This window comes from Ambystoma mexicanum, chromosome 6p (genome assembly GCF_040938575.1).
Source record: "Ambystoma mexicanum isolate Mex_15411 chromosome 6p, UKY_AmexF1_1, whole genome shotgun sequence".
NCBI lineage: Eukaryota > Metazoa > Chordata > Amphibia > Caudata > Ambystomatidae > Ambystoma > Ambystoma mexicanum.
Genome location: NC_090935.1, coordinates 251329902 through 251347592, shown reverse-complemented (window position 1 = coordinate 251347592; position 17691 = coordinate 251329902). Strand labels below are relative to the sequence as shown.

The 17691-nt window shown below is 46.9% G+C and overlaps 1 protein-coding gene across 4 annotated transcripts in view; it reads left to right on the top strand.

Annotated features, from left to right (window-relative positions):
- The window catches only part of MYO5B (myosin VB), a 1432615-nt gene that overhangs the window by 1243651 nt on the left and 171273 nt on the right, over positions 1-17691 (top strand). For 2 of the 4 annotated variants that reach the window (XM_069626962.1, XM_069626963.1), the window contains exon 28: positions 10255-10494. The exons of the other annotated variants lie outside the window; for them this stretch is intronic. In XM_069626962.1, coding sequence (XP_069483063.1) covers positions 10255-10494 — 240 coding nt within the window. The remainder of the gene's footprint in view (positions 1-10254; positions 10495-17691) is intronic. 4 annotated transcript variants of the gene reach the window in all.

The following is a 17691-nucleotide window of genomic DNA, read 5'->3' as shown; positions in this document are numbered from 1 at the left end:
TAACTCATCTCAAAACCTTGGCGCAAGCATAGCAAACCAAAACAAACCTCGTTATCAGGTACCAGCCGGCACCTGCGGATCTTAGCTTTCCCAGCTCCGTGTCCTTGGCTGAGAAGGCCTGCATTCCAAACCCATCAGCGAATAACGTTGAAAACATGTTGTTTCGCAAAGCAAGTGCAGCTTTCCACTGAGGCATGGATAAATATCCATTATGGCTCTGAGTTCCCCCAGAATGCACTGCGCACCAGCGCCATGTTTTTTTTAGCTCAAACACCACACCAGCAACAGGCGGCCCAAGTGGGCCAGTTGGATTCGGGATTTCGACATTTACGTGGGTGCTACGGGGCCCATAGAAGACAACCGACAACAATGTTTGTCGGCCACCAGGGGAATCATTGATGAATTACCAACTGACTCGAAAGACACAATTCAGAGCTTGAAGACTGCTCTTACTACCTATTTCACACCACATACCAATGTGGATTATGAAAGACACGTATTTCACACCACTAAGCATCAAAAGGGTGAAACTATGGACCCATTTCTGATGAGGCTACGAATTAAACTAAGCCACTCTGATTTCAATGCGATCTCAAATAATTGCAGGTTGCGAGTTTCAGAACTTTAGGAGAGCAGAACTAGCGGTGGAGTCACAGGTGGAGGCCATGGGCAACCCGAAGAGTTTGCATGTGCACCCGGAAATGATTGAAAAGCTGATGGGGTTGCAAAGGACTCAAGGAGAACCATTTTTCTACAGATGTGGATATGAATTATCCCATGACGGCACGTGCCCAGCACTGAGACAGAGGTGCTTGGCGTGTTGGGGCGGTTGGGAACCACTTCAAATCGGTGTGCTTAATGACCAGGGGTTCAGGGAAAGGAGGCAGTGAAAGTGGAAACGTGACCAGGCCAAGTTAGAAGGTGCCAACAGCAGCTCTGGAGGCTTCCCAGATAGCGCCCCAGGTACACAGAAAGCACAGAGAAGGGGGACAACGAGAACATGATTCAGGAGAAGACAAACAAAGGACCTGAGAGAGGACAGGCAAGTGAGGGATCGCAGGAGATACTGTGTCTCGCCCTCACGCTCAGAGAGACGTTTGAGACGCGATGTACGATACCTGCTTGCAATCGCAATCGGAAACGGAACTATGCTTGTCAGAATGGAAAGCAGAGGCGGAAAGCATACCTATATGCTCTAGGCAACAAACAGGCCACAGAGCAGAGCCCCATGCTGCTCATGCACCTAAATGAACGTCAAACAGAGTTCCTATTTGATTCTGGCACCACAGTGAATGTCATCAGTGAACACACATATAAGACCCTTCCTCACACACCCCGACCCCATCCATCTGAAGTGGACATCTACCCGTATGGATCCAAGTCACCGCTAAAGTGCCTTGTCCAGTTTGAGGCAATATGTGGGTACAAGATGCAGGAAAGGAAGATTCTTGTATATGTGATCTCCATAGTGGCCGAATGTGGGTGCATCTTAAGTTTCAAGACCCCCATTGATATGAGCCTAATTCATGTACTCTACAGGCTAATGGTCAACAAGTACATTGACACAGTGGACAAGATTGACCAACTGTTCCCAACACTTGTTAAGGGCATAGGCAAAATGAGAAATGGACAGATCGAACTTCCCATTGATGAGGACATCCAACCGGTGGCACAACACTAAAGGGGCATTCTGATTAACATTCAACCCCAAGTGGAAGAACTCCACAAGCTGCTGTAACAAGATATCATTGAGCCAGCCTTGGGCCCCACGCCGTGGGTGTCACCCCACCCACTGTGCCCATGCCACCGAAAGGCTATGGAACCATCAGACTGTGTGTGGACATGAGACGGCCTAATCAGGCCATCGAGAAGGAAAGGCATCTGGCCCATCGAATTACGGACATGGTACACCTTCTGAACGGCACTAAGGTGTTTTCTAAGTTGGACCTGAATAAGGGCTATCACCAGCTGGTACTAAACCCGGCGAGCCGCTACATCGCCACGTTTGTAACACATCTTGGTTTATGTAGGTAGTGTGGAAAAACATGACAATACACTCTCCTGAGTGTGCATGGTGTTAGAAGCAGCCAACCTCACCTTGAATAGAGACAAATTTGAATTCCAGAAAGGAACTCTCTGCTTCTTTGGGCACATTTTCTCTGAGAAAGGAATGACCCCAGATCTTGAGAAGGTTACCGCCCATAACGAGATGCCACCTCCAACAAATGTCTCAGAGCTTCGAACTTTTCTAGGGCTAGCAAGTTATTGCACGAGGTACATTAAGGACTTTGCAACCATCAGTGAATCATTGAGGGCCCTCACAAAGCAGCAAGTACTATTCCAGTTGTCGACCCGGTGCCAGGCGGCGTTCACAATCATCCAGGAACGCATAGCGGAAACTGAGAACATGGAATATTTTGATGCAGAGAGAGAGAGAGACTGAGCTGACTGTATATGCAGGCCCTGTGGGTCTGGGCATCATTTTGGGCCAGAAGGCACCAGACAACTCCCAACAGAGACATATTGTTTCTTATGCCAGCAAAAGCCTATCAAAGATAGAACAAGCATACTCGTAGGCCGAAAAAGAAAGTTTGTCTATCGTTTAGGCCTGTGAACATTTTCATTAGTTTCTGTATGGGAACCGCCAGTAAAAATGCCTCTTCGCATTGTTTGGTGGGGCCTGCGGGTGCAAGACTGCGCATTTAACCTCATTCACCGGCCAGGAAAGGAGGACAATCCGGCCTGCATTCTATCCCATCATCCAAGGTCAGCTGAAGTGCCAAAGCCATCGGTAGCTGATCGGTACATCATATAACTGATGCGACAAGCAATTCTGCAAAGGGTGGATCCCATAAAGCTGACACCGGAAGCGGAAAGAGACATGGCCATCCAAATCATCCTGGTAGGACTACAGTCGGGAAGGTGGAGAAGAGCCAAGGAGAGAGGCCGTCTCAAGGCAAGGGAAACGTTAGCAGGTGCAGGTGAAAGAGGAACTGGGAAACGTTAGCAGGTGCAGGTGAAAGAGGAACTGCAGGGAAACGTTAGCAGGTGCAGGTGAAAGAGGAACTGGCCGTGTCAGATGAAGGAATGCTGCTCAAAGGTAACAAGATGGTGGTGCCCACACCGTTGAGGAGACAAGTAGTGGAGTTGGCACATGAATAACAACGGGGAATTGTATTGACTAAATGAATGTTAAGGAAGAAGGCATGGTTTCCATGACTAGACTCAATGGTAGAAGACTTACTAAAAGAGTGCCCCACATGTTGTGTGATCACACCCACAAGGCACCCCGAACCTCTGAGAATTACTGAACTACCAAAAGGGGTGTGGGTGGAAGTGGCTGTTGTTTTCTTTGGACCCATTGAAGGGGGGAAATATGTGTTAGCAGTCCTGGACGAATATTCATGGTTCCCCGAAGCACAGATGGTAACTTCAATGGCAGCCCACCAAGTCATTCCAATACTGGACAGAATATTTACAGCGTATGGCATCCCCCGACAGGTGAAATCGGATAACGGGCCCCATTTACAAGCCAAGACTTTAAAGCATTCGCTGAATATATGGGGTCCAGCCACAGAAAGATAACTCTGTTATGGCCCCAGGCTAACGGGACGGTTGAGCACTTTATGGCCAACTTGAAGAGGGGACTACAGATATCTCACTTGACTGGACAACAGTATGAACAGGTGTTAAATCAGCTGCTGCGTGATTACCGGAGCATGCCCCAGAGCTCTACAGGGAAATGCCTGCAGAGGTAATGTTCGTCTGCACCATTCACACTCGGCTGCCACAGCACAACAGGGAATCAGAGAAGTATGTGGTAGATGATGTCATGAGGGCAAAGGATGTGGCTGCCAAGGAGAAGATGAAACAATATGCTGACACAAGGAGAAGGGCGAAGGACTCCTCATTGACGCTTGAAGATGTTGTGGTTGTGAAACAGCCCCAAACCAACAAACACACTGCCACCTTCCACGAGGACCCCCTTGGTCATCACAGGCCAGAAAGGCTCCATGATCAAAGGAGAAGGAGACCAGCGCCAGGTGACGTGGAACTCGTCCCACTTCAAAAAACTGTTGATGACAGACCAGACACAGATGAGCGGAAGTCGTGATTACGAGACCCTGTGTTCTTCTCCTGGGTAATGGTGAGGACTCTGATTGGGCCGAGCATGAGGACCCTGTGTATAGGGCAGGACATTCGGAGGTGCAATATGAACAACCTCAAAGGGCACGAATAAGGCAACAGAGGCTCATTGAAGAAATGATGTAATGCAACACTGTTAGTTTTTAAATTGGGGAAGTTGTAGCATCAGGGTAGGTGGGTAGTGCAGTTCATTGGGTGGAGGCAGGACTTGGAGAGCAGGACGAGAAGAGAAATGATGGGGAGAAAAGAGGAAGTAGTTTGTTGTATGGACATAGGTGAATAAAGAAGATGTGCATACAAGCTCCTGGTGTCTGCTTCTTCCTTTCTTGCGAGGCCTTTGTGGGATGTGCAATCTCAGTCAGTCCGAATGAGGCTGTACCATACACTCACCAGGCCAACAGGGGATATGTCTGTATTCCAGGCAGGAAGCTTCCCGGGAGGTGGGAGAAGACAGAGAACTGCTCTGGAAATTCATGGCGGGATCAAGTGGCCACCATGATAGTGTTGCCTGATTCCAAGATGGCAGCAGGACGTTTTATACTCTCCAGTCTCTGAGTTGCATGAGTAGAAGAAACAAATAACATGGGCCAATCACAAGCGCCTGAGACAACAAAGGAATGGGAACACGAATGCCTGGGAACTATTAGTGTTAGCTGCACTCCATAAAAAGAGGCAGAGAACCACAACTTTGACAGAGTTGGGACTGCATTCCATGTTGATGAGTTGTGCAGAGAGAGAAGAAGAGACAACAAAAGTGGAGCAAGAGCAGAGCAATGGACGGTTGGAGGATGGGAAGGGACGTGGAGCAGAGGAGGGGCGAGGGGTGCTATAGAGAAACTGAAGGAGGAAGAAAAAGGAATTAGGGAAAGGTAGACAAAGGTGGGATAGAGATAAGAACTGAGGGAAACACAACTCTCAAGAAAGAAACGGGAGAAGGATGAGAGATTAAGAGGATTCAGGAAAAGGTCTGATATATAGTAGGGATAGAGCTAATGGGGATAGGAAGAAGAACCCATAAGAGACAGAAAGTTAAGGAGGAAGACCGAGGACAATTCAGACAGAGGGAGGAGAGAGAAAGGCAGGCCAAACGAAGAATGGAGGAGGGGGAGGTGAGAGGTGTGAGTCTGTAGTGGCGCTACCACAGGAGCTTCCAATCCTGTAACAGACTCCTGTTATTCCAAACCTCCTTTAGCAGAGGGGGCCCAGAAGAATGGCTGCAGCTTATCCCAGAATATCCAGGAGTGGGAGAAGCCTGCCAATATCTGCCGGCTATGGTCAGGACACTATTCCTTGCTCCAGCAGAAGATGATCACACATCAAGCCCAGGCAGATTACTGAGCTCTCTTTCGCTCTTTGACATGCCCCCTGCCTGTCATTAGCTGCGTAAACAAACTCCAGGTTGATGCTGCCCTTAATGTGGATCATATTAGCATAGCTCAACCTGTACTCAGAACATTAGGTCCTGTTGAGAGTAGGATGCACTATGACCGTCCACTTGTTTGTCATCCTCCTTTGCCCTTGCACGCTTTTACTTAGCTTTGTCCCTCTTGTGCTCTAGTTTCCTCCGGATAGACTCTATAGATCTCCACCCAAACATCAATAAAAGTCATTGAACCTGATAACTTAGTGCCTATGTTTCTGTACATTCATGCAGCGCTGTGGAAATACACAATTCAGGACAACTCAGAAGAGCGGCTGCTTTTGGGTAGAGTGAAGCCTCCCGAAAAGCAATCTTGGGTGTCACTTGTGGTAGGTTGGATTTCTGACATAAATGAAATCCCTGACTCTAATGCGTCGTGTGCAAAGAACGTAAAGTTGCCCAAAGCATTCGAAAACGTTGGAGTATCACAATTGTACAATTGGCATATAAAGTAGTAGTGTTTATTAAAATGAAATGACATTGTTATTCTTCAATGTCTAATTCACTTTAACGACTGGGGCAAAACCTGCATTCCCCTTTTTTACAGAATTTACCAAATATTTGAGCCTCTTTCATGTTTACTTATTTTCTGCACCATGACCATAAAAAGACTCACAAAAAGGAGGACATGTGAACTAGTGGGCACCTTGCAGATTTCGGAACCAGTTCTCATCACTTCCTCGCTTGCTGAACATTGCTCAATACTGGCCTGTTCTCCAGCTCCTATCTGCATTGAGTGCTGTATACAGAATATGGTGGTGTTCCATCCGCCTGGAAGAACCTAGATGTGATGCAGTTGAAACATCTGCACTATAAAAGTCCCCTCTGTTACTCGTACGAGAAGACTCATGAAGAAGTTCGACTAAGATTTGGAAGTTGAGCAAGCGCGAAACATTTCGATGTCTAACAATTCATGAATTTAGTTTGTGCTGCTGAGCTGGGATCCATTGAACTTGTGTGGTGGAAGCCATATTCTGTCCCAGAGTTTTCCCCACATAACACCTGGGCGGTGGACACAGGGATCTGGTGGTTTTGCAGTCTAAGCCACATGACTGCCTTTACCACCACAAGGACCATATGGACTAATCATAAGGAAAGCACCCTCTCTACATAGCTTGCTACAAAGAACAAGAGTGGGGTCATATCAATATAGCGACAATCTTGCCAAAGCTTGCAAAGAAGAATTCCACATGCATTATCCTATATTTGTACAAATTAGACATTTCTGAGTGCAGAGCATGTTCTATCATCGCTATGCATGTATAATTCATATACAGCATACACTCAGGCAGTGAGTGACAGGAAATGCTACTCTTCCCCTGTTTGGCAAAACCCTTCTTAGTTGTTGTCGTACACAAAGGCACCCAGACATAAAATAAATGTGTGTATACACAAGATTTACTTGCAGCTGCATGCCTGCTCAGAAAGCTCTTCAACGGTGTCCCTCATCAACTCCAACTTGGACAACATTAGTGGCTTGAACACTAACCTCTGCGATGACCATTGTGCCTCTTCAAGCAAGTCCAAAATATAGCTGCCTACCTTACTGGATGCCCAGAAGGAAGGGGCACAGTCTCACTTCGTCTGAGAGGCCTTCTCTGGTTCTCAGTGGCATTTCAAGTGTTTTTCCTGACTTACAAATATGTCTCGGTTGTGGAAGCTCTACACCCGGTTTTGACAAGTTCTACTTTCACTTGGATGACTTAGGGCTGTCAGATCTGTGCTTCTCCATTTGTCCACGTCCAGGTTCATTTGCTATGCCACGTTTCAAGGTCCAGACCCCAGTTTCCGATGAAAGCTAATAATTGAGGAATGGATCCTCTGGAGCCAACATGTCTCAGTTCGTCATCACACCAATAGACCAAAGTATGCAAATCAATTTTGATCCTTATCCCAAAGAGAGTAGTACTGTATGAACTGCTAGGCCACATTCCTTCTGCACACAGATTCAGTAAATCCCAGACATTTCTGGGGCCTATCAATGAGGTCCATTATGTGTCTCAACTGACTAAAAATTTGGAACAGCTCACATATCAATATCTGACATTCACGCCTCTTCACAACAGTGAAATATTCCTCTTCCAAGCCCTTGGATGCTTCACATAGCCACAGGACATGGCCTATGTCTTGTGTTAGTGCACCTTGTTGTGCAAGTGTGTAAAACTGTTAAACTGGCCTTTTCCTTCTATGCTTTTTGACAAAGTACCTTGCCTTGCTCAAAAGGTTTGAGGTGGAAGATCAAGAGGGCCAGGTACCGCCACACGCCATATGATGCAGGACCGGGTGGTGTTGTGGAATGGAGCCTCTGCTCTGTTTGGCAGGGACCTGTCACCAGGGCCTAAATGCCTGTATGGTCCCTTTAAGGAGGTTGAGTCAGCCTGTGTAGCTACAGGGAGACATAGGAGTAACATATGCTGAGAAACAGACACCACAGGATAGAGATTCCCACATGGGTGCTTTCCTAGTGCAAGTCACATGCCCAGCACCTGGCCCAACTTCTTCCTGGGCGTTGATGCTTGCAAAACCAAAATCCATGCACACAAAGGCCCAGGAAAGACAAGAGAAGAATGCTCAGGACCTGCAAACCACCAGGCAATTCTCCAACCACACGCAGAGTCTGAAAATCCAACATGGATGACTGCGGCTAAAAGGGCTTGGGAGGTAAAGGGCAGGACTACAGACACAAACACCAAGACCACCCAGGTGGAAACCCAGCCCACAACCAAACCCAAGGCCCTGCATGCACACAGCTGAAACCCATAGCTCAAAGTCCAATCTGAGAGAGTAAAACATCCAGGCAGCAGGACTACTGTGGGAGTTTGTGGAGTGGGCGCAAGGAGGAGTGTGCTGGAGCCAAGGCAGATATTACTTTAGAGGTGGCTGGAACAGAGGAGGTGACTTGGAGGGAGGAGGAGGAGGCGGTTTATTGGAGGATTGTTTTAGGGGAAGGAGGAAGTGAAACATCTGAAGGAGGCTGGGGAGAGAAAAATCCCAGATGCCAAAGAGAGGTTGGAAAGAGAGGAACCCAAGAAACTGGCAAGGAAATAGATGTGGAGAACTCCATGATAAGGAGGCTGTGGAAGACAAGGGCCAAGAATGAGTGAGCAAACCAGATGAGGGAAAGAGGACATCATCTTACATTAGGGAGGCACCCCAAAAAGGGGACAATAAGCAGTAAGGAGGATTGCTTAGAGGCCGCAGAAGGAGAAGACTAGAGGTGACACCTGGAGAGGCAGACAGAGAGAAAAGATGCCACAGATATGCTCTCTATCTGGTGGATCACTGAGTGAGGTTTGGAGGAGAAAGGAGCATGTGAAGGAGGCTCGAGGAGATGATAGAAGTTCATAGCAAGGAAGGAGAAAGTAGTCAAGAAAAGGAGAGATGACAGAAAGAATTCCAAGAAACAAGACTGTTATAGAGGTCCGAGGAGAACCGCCAGAAGGGGGAAACCCATGAGATAGTCAAATGCTCCTACCTCCAAACCCCCAGGTAGCCTTCCAAAAACCAGGCAGCAACCTGTGAGACTGCCCTTGGTGACCCTCACTGTTCCACCAGTGGTCACCCACATCTGGGGAATATCAACTTGTGATCTCTAGACCCAAACCATGAGAAGCCAGAAAAGGAGAAGAGGAATAGCACTACAGGGCTGCTGAAAGGAAATGTGGAGGGATCTTAACATACTTGTATAGTGAATTTAATCTCCATAGATTGCCGGGTGGAGAGACCCATACGTTGATTCCAGAAAGTACCATGGTTCAAATTTGAGAAGAAGCCCTCCGGTTATTTATCTGAGTTTAACCCCTTTTTCTTGGTTACTTTGAAATACAGCCAGTTTAAATTGCCTCCTTGGTCTATGCGTCCCATTAATCTGTAATTAGTGTTGTGGCAGTAGCATGCTTCTGGAGCAATGCATATAAGATTGGCTCCACCCATCCGGCTCTTCAGGAAGAACCTGAAAACTGTGGCCCCAAGCACCGCTCGCTCAACTCACATCCTCCTTATCCTCCTTCCGAGAGCTCCCCTTGCTCCCTCCGCCCATTCCGGCTACCTCTGCCACCCCCGCACTCTACCTGTAACCCCTGGGTGCTCTTTTGCTTCCAAGCCAGCTTTGTGTGTAATACATCCAATGCATTCATGCATTTCTTGTGTGCGTGCTTCAAGTTCAGATACATACCATTACATGACGCGTCACAGCATGGTAAGAAAAGGCTCCCTTTACTAGTTCTGAAAGGGTGACTTTTCCCTCATGATCTACTCCACACAACTATTTAGCCATATCTAAGTGAGCTTTATTTGGAGGCTTTAGATGTGATCTTTTATGTAAATGTGAAGGTTGTCCGAATAACTCTCGCTGAAGCATCCTTTTAGTTATTGGAGTATGTGTGGTCTATGTTTCAAAGTATGGCATCAAATGTATGCATGTATTTTGGAAGCATCTTGAGAGTTGTATGTCTTACATGATTACAAAGGCATACATAAGCATATTGTCAGGGTTGAATCTAATGGAATGTGTCAACATGGCTCATCTTCCGTAAGTCAGCAAATTACTAATCAAAATTCAGTGTTGTCTTCTCCAGTTGTAATTTATGTGGCTTACTTTGGTTTTGCTGCTGTGCAATGCACAACAGCGGTGATGCCCCAGCTCCCAGGAAGACACACACCCGACACAATGTTTGCTTTTTCCACAGAGGCAAGAACTGGAATCTGAAAACAAGAAACTCAAGAATGAACTGAACGAAGTGCGGAAGGCCATTGCTGACCGTGCCGCGCAGAGCAATTCCTCCAATCACAGCCAAGATGGCTATAACATTTTGTTAAATCAATTGAAGTTGGCCAATGAGGAGTTGGACGTGAGGAAGGAGGAGGTGCTTATCTTAAGGACACAGATTGTGAATGCTGGCCATCAGAGGGAGCATGGAGGAAGCGTGGTAAATATGTCTATTTTGGTTGCATATGTCTATGGGTAAAATAGGAGTTGGGTTACCTCTACAGAATCCACACAGTGAAGAGCAGCCTGGTCAAACACACGTCCTCCGATTTCCTATCTCACCGAAAGCCTGTTTTTCTCCTTACTCATAGGTTCTTTGTCAAGGTCATCTGAAGTATGCTACATGTAATAAGGCCCTTGCTATTTTTCAACTGATGTCCTTACTTAAAAAAGAAGGTCTCCACTTATTCTGTGGGAATATTCATGTTTTGTTTGTCCTGACATGTATAACAGTGGGGCGGGGTGGGGGGGGGTGCTGTCCTTTTAAGCAGAAGCTCTTCCAGGGTCCCCAAAGCGAAAGAAGAACAATTCTCTGGGGCTCTGGTGGGACCTGCCTCCATCACTCGGACCCACCTAGTCTATTGATGCGCTGATATCATTTGAAATAAAAAAGTAGCTCTTTGCTACATGTGGTAGAAAATAGTCCCTGGTTCAGTATCCCTCCACAGAGGAAGGTTACGTTCTTGTCACACGGTCCCACACCACTCCAGGACATTGTGAGGGAATCTTCCAAAGCTCACAGCCTCATTCTGTTTGAGGCGAATCCATGATATGAACGTGTGTGCATCCATGAGTCGGGTTCTTTACTCTGCGTTCTCCTGGTGATCCACTCCCTAGACGCATGGGATCAGCGATTGCCCTTGGCGTACCTTCCCGGGGGCTTCAGCAATCCTTGTCTTCTGCACACTGGAGTGAAAAGAAAGACAAAGGCCTTTCATTTCATTTCGTTACTTTCGCGCCCAGCAAATTCCCGTGGCACCCAAACCTCTGCGCCAGCAGCTCACCCTGAAGAACACTTCTTAGGCCATACATGGCCCCTCATACGGTGGCACAGGATGTCAGTGGAAAGAAACAGTTTGCTTCAGCAAAGTCATCGTTATTGCCTTGCCTTGCCTGCGGTTCTGGTAGCGATGCATCCAAATTCCCCCAATGAGCCCACAGCATAGGAGCCCACCGTGGCTAGGGGCCTGCTGAGAACGCGTCTGTGCGTGTGATGGGAAACTCGGCAAGCCGTTTACCTCATTTTTCTACGGCATCCACTGACCGGCGAATGTGAGCCCAATGGACCTGCTCTAGAAAGTTCTATTGGGAAGAGGACCATTCTGCTTCGATGACTGCACAGCTGCTTCATCAGCATGCTTTCCCCAGGCCTGTCTCGAGACCCTGTTACTTCATGCCCCATGTCTCTGACCCGGGAAATTCCTAAGAATCCATGGTACATGCAGTTCTGTTCCCCCAGATAAGGCAATGTTTCTTAGGCGAGACATACTTGGCTGAAGACAGTCTTTTGGTTAGGAGTGAGCCACCCCAAATCGGTACATTGTGGGTGTTTTCCTCTCTGTAGATGAAGCAAGCCATCAAGTCAACAGCCTTGTAGAACCGGATACTCATCTCAGAGTAAGTGGCACCGGAGCCTGAAAGTTTTACCTTTTTATTTGAGAAAAAAGGTTTTAAGTGACTTTCAAGAAGAAGAAAGCCATTTGGATTCCATAACTGCAGAAGCATCCATTGGTGCTCCTATCCTAACACCAACAGCTGTGAAAAAAACTCTTTTTTCTTGGACTGGGCAAAAATATAAAGAATGAAGTGGTTTTTCCCTTTAATATTAATTCCCTTCTTCCTGAGCATTTAAATAATTTGGCATTGAACTTCTTGATCAGCCTTATGGATTCCAGAGACAGTTCTCCTCTACACATAGACAAAGTGATGTTAACTCTCCTCACGCACAGAATTAGATTTATTGTTAAAGCTGGGTCGATATATGGAGATGCTATAAGGCTCTTCCTGTACCTTAGGCCCATTCAACCGAGGAGGCCTCGCCGTGTGTCACCAACTTGCTGAAGTCCACACGCGCTATTTCAGATGAGGAAATCGCAGGATGAGGAGATGTGATTTCAAACTCTCTTGCCAGGCACGAGTCTTGCCAGTCGGTTTGGTCCAAAATGGCTGCCTCTGAGCTAATTCTGCCAGATACCTGCTCAGTACCGCTGCAGTTATCCAGTCAGGAAGAGGCACAAGGGCCTTCATAATGCCCACAAAATGCTTGAGGACAAACATCTGTTATATTATTCCTTAAAACAAAACCTGGGCCAGTACATTCATTGGTATGAGATGTTGATTGTAATTGTTTATTTCATTGTAAACTGTAATTGTTTATTTATAAAGCGCTTATACACAGGTGGAGTGCTTCAAAGTGCTTCAAGGTGGGAAGGGAACAAGGGAATACAGTAGTTATTCTTAGGCCTTGAGTTTTCCGAATGATCTAAATAGAAACACTCGGTATCACTATATATTATCCCCACCAGAAATATCGCCGTATATATGGTCGTCTGCAGCGGCCATAGGTGATATTTTTGGAGGGGATCATTTCGGGGTTTTTGGGAGGAGTGGTTGCGGGGGTGTCCCCCGCTCCTTTTAAAATATTGCTAGGGTTGTAGGGGACTCCCCCGCAGGATTCCATCCCTTAATATCACTGCAGGGATATTAACACATGGAACCAAATACTAGCATATTAGGCCTGACAGCATTTCTTTTAGTGCAAGTGCATGAAAGTGTTACAGTTTCGACCCTGCTAGGGTGGGGGGGGGGCAAAAAAAGGTGATGGGGGCAGGCCAGACGAACTTCCTAGTCGTAGTTAATTTAGGTAATGCATGCAAACAGACGGAGGTGCGAAGAAGAGGGGCTGGGGAGGGCAACACACGTGTCCCGTCCAACAGGGCCCTGGGTTAAGTGCAGAGAGGTTACCTTGCTCATGGAGCGTAAGCAGAAAGTGCAGTAATGCTGAACATAGTGCAGTGGCCCGGAGGCAAGTGCAAAGACTGGCAGATGGACCTCGGACCTGTAAGGCTCTGGGGGTGAACCAGGCAACCAGGCAGCAAAAACTGAACAGAGTTAGGGAGGAGAAGGAGAAAGGACGGTGGAGAAAAAGAGCAGAGGTTAGCAGAGTAGAGGGAGAGAGAAGGACGAAGAGAAGAGGAAGGCCTTGAGGAGTTTCTGGAACTTAAGGAGTTCTGCTCAGGACGGAGAGAGGCAGGCAGGCTGTTCCAGAGGGAGGCACCTGTAGAGGATAAAGGTGAACTTTGAACATGGCCCAATTTCCATGGAAGGCCATTTTTTGTGTGCTTGAAAACAAGGTACAGGGCCCGATGCTGCTTCAATAGTGTCCACGTTTGGTCACATTTGGTTTTCTCCAATCTGCAATAATCCAGTTTTATAGTGATTCAGGCAAACGTTTCTAGGGTGCCTATCCATAAAAGTTGGTTAGGAAGTTAGCTAGTAGGTCTATGGGCCTCATTATGAGTTTCGTGGTATCTCAGCGGTAAATCTACTTCACTACCACCAGACGGATTTACCATTACCACTACTTGGTCCTGCAGAATTACCGCCAGTGGCAGTGTGGCAGTGTTAGTCACCATTTATGGAGTCCTTAGGGCTCCATGGGGATTTCAGCTGAGGTACCACTGGTGCTAAATCTGCTGATGGTAATTCCACCGAAACTGCCGTTTTCTTGGCAGTAAGGTGGCAGAATTACCTCTTGCATTTTTCTGATGGTTTTTCCTCCATTTTACCACTGCATTACCACCATTTTTGGCCAACCCCTCCAAGTTCATAATGAAGCCCTATGTCTCCAATGATCATGATCTTGGCATGTTACGTAATGACAATACTGTAGCAATGAGGTCATGTGGTGTTTAAATATTTGAATGCTAAGAGTCTGTGTTTGGCTTCATAAGAGGTGATTACAACTAATGAGGGCTGTAATCCCCATTCTTAAACATAAAGGATGTCAAAATGGGTTGATTCAGTAATTGGTCCTGATGGAAAGATTGTGTTAACATAGGTGCAATTGATGCAGGTGGTGTTAAAAGATAGTTATTGTTGCCATTAGAAAGTGTTGCAACAGTTTGTTCCTCCCTTACCCCATCCTCAACCTTTTACAGCAGGATGGTGGCAATGCCAACCCAATTGCTGGGTTGCTACCTCACACCTCACCCTCCTAAAGATAATCCAGCACACTCTGGCATGCATCTTCACTAGAAGCAAACAATTTGACCATAGCTCTCTTATCCTAAAACAATTAAAATGACCATTCTTATTCACCTTCTGGCAGGTGCTCTACCCTTAATGAGGATTGCAATGTTCAGGTACTAAAGCACCAATCAGCTATGTCTCTCCCATGGACCCCTCCCTCTCTGCTTGCAAACACTGGCCATTTCCCCTAGACAATATGGCACAATCGGGTTAGTGATTGGCATGCACTAGAGAGGTCATTTCCCAAAAGACAGCCCAACACCCCACTTCCCCAGCTCTCTTATAACCTAGATATTAAGGGATATCCCCTTGTCGGGGGGAAATTCTCCCGGGGTCTGCTGGACCGTCCGTGGACCGCCGGGCCGGGAGGCCCCAACTCCTCCCGCGTATCCCAAAAATGAGTATGAGGCACACGCAAGAAGCAAGGTGGTTCTGCTGTTTATTAAACAACGGCAGGGATGGGTCAAGGATCGTACGCGTCCGTCCTGACACTCTCTCGCCAATCGTGGGGCTCGCAGGCCCTTTTTACCTTAGTATGACGCGCTACTCTCGTCACCTGGGAAAGTGAGCAAAAAACCTATCGTCACTCTGGATTGGTTCCTCGAGTGGTAGGGTTAGTATAGCATACGTATTTCTCATTGCAATGCATGGTTTAGGAGAAGCGTCAGCAAGCATTTTAGATGAGTTCGTTGTGCTTCTTGCGTTTCTGCATTTTGAAAAACCTATGTGAAAAATAATAAAGATGCGCGTCCGTGGGTGTGTCCGTCACCTACGTCATAGCACTGAATATGTTCTTCGTGTGGATTGGTGTGGGAGTGTCCAGTGTGCATGTTTGCACGGGTGTTCTGACCGTTGGCTAGGTCATCATGGCATCTCTAACGATGTGTTTATTTACTGTTGAATGGTTCAGTCGAGTTCATCCATGCCGCAGATGTCGGCTTGGGCAGGGCAGGCTGGTGGGCACATCCGTATGTTCCTGTACCAAGGTATTTGGTCTTCTGGTAGATAGGCAAACACCTCTCGTGGCGGGTGTCTGGGCCGCGATCCTCTAGGCCAGGGGCGTGAGGGGATTGGTGGGACTCTTTTGTCCCATTCTCCCACTTCAGTCCCCCCTCTGGTCGACTTGTCGACCACAAACATATCTTTTTCCTTATCTCCTCTTACTCTCCATATTTTAGTTATTCCTCCCAAGTGTCCATAGTGGTTGACATGGTCTTCAAATGACCAATGCATATATACACAGGTTCCTCCAGGTGTGCAGTATACCCATTTCCCTATGTAGCTCCTTGGGTTTCTTGGGTTTTCGAGTTTCGCAGATGGTGGGTCCAGGTGGTTGGTGATGATCTGTTTGCGCAGTTTTTCTCTTTCTTTTATTATTGTGCCTGTGTGCTGGCCATCATCTGTCGGCATCAAGGGGTGCATACCAACCATTTCGATCATTTCGTCTGTAGTGCGTGCCTTCCGGGCCTTCCAAAATCTTATTATGATCAGTGCAGCTCCAGCCAGTATTATGCATCCAACTATAATCTTCCGTCCGACAGCCAAGATGGCATCCATGACCATAACATTGAAAACCAGCTGTCATCCTTCTTCACTCCTTTACTTTCTTCCATCATTTTGGAGTGCATCTGGGCCAGTTGTGATACTGCTTCTGTCAGTGTACCATTGTCAGCATCGTTAGCAGGAATAAATGTGCAGCATGATTGTCCTATCTTTGCGCAAACTCCTCCTTCCATTGCTGTAAGGAGATCTAATACATATCTGTTCTGTAGTGCTACCATCCTCACTGCTCGCAGTTCCTCTTTTATTGCGTTGAATCCATTTACTGTAGAATTAATTGTCATCATTAGCTCCCATCGAGTTATCTGGAGCCATTTTGCGTTTGCGTAAGCTTGTAGTCCCGGATGTATTATTGACGAGAAGAACATTGCTGCTCTGCTGAATAGTCTGTGTTCTGGTGGGATTGAAGTGAGTGCTGTTTCCGACCTTCCCCATAGGTAATTTGCTGTCAGAGGTTCTCCTTGTCTCTTCTTTCTATTCAGGACATTGTTGTTGTTGTTGTTTTCGTTCTCTGACCCCTTCTGAGGTTTCACAGATCTCTTCTTCCTCTTGTTTCCTTCATCCATTTTAGGGAAGTTCGCCATGTTCACATGTTTCTGGGGCACCACTAGTGATGGTACATTAACGTGTACCATTGTGCATATACCATTCCACAGAGGGGGCAGTGTGTGGTATGCCTTGTTTCCGCAGGCCCAGTAATGGTCCATTAATACTGCTGTTCCTGCTCCCCCCTCAGGTAACTCTGTCACGCTTGCACAGTTGGTGTTGTATCCCACGTCCACTTCTCCTCTATGTTGGTAGCATATCTTAGGTGCAGACAGCGGCAGTATGCTTATTGGGTCTTCATCCTTCTCCATCCACGTCATCATGGGTACGTACTTGCCCCAAATCGCCCAACATCTGTTATTGTGTTCATCAATAGTTGTAATATTTTCTCTTGTTACCATGTTGCTGCCAATCACTCCTATGTCCCATTTGTTGTCCATGTACACCTTCCCTTTTATTGTTACCAGTGGTCTTTCCCAACATCCTTGTGTACCAGGAACTTCAGTGGCGTACCAGTCACATGGTAGGTATTGTAGTGCTACTTTCTTTGTTTCTCCCTTTTCAGGACCACTTGTCATGTATCTGAATGCTTCAGCATGCAAACTGCTTTTGTGGTAACTCAAATGAGTCTTGAGGAAGTTGTTTTCGTATGGATACGTGTCTCGCGTTTTCCACTCCAGTCTCACCACCGTCCCTTGAAATCTCCCTTTCGTTTGGAACAGTGCCAGGTATATTATACATCGTGCTGTCTTTTCATCTATTTCCGTGGCAACGAATGTTCGAGAAGCGCTCATGGCGTATGGGATCAATGAGCAGACGTAGCAGCTGTCTTCTGTTGTCTGCTTACCTATTTGGGTCATGTGTTGGTACCACATGTTGTTCGAGACGTGTGCTGAATCTGTTATGTAATTATCAATACCTTTATTATCTGAGTATGTGCTACGTTTAACTCTACTTCCCTTATGTGGAGGTTTGCTAGTACCACCTGACGTAACACCTG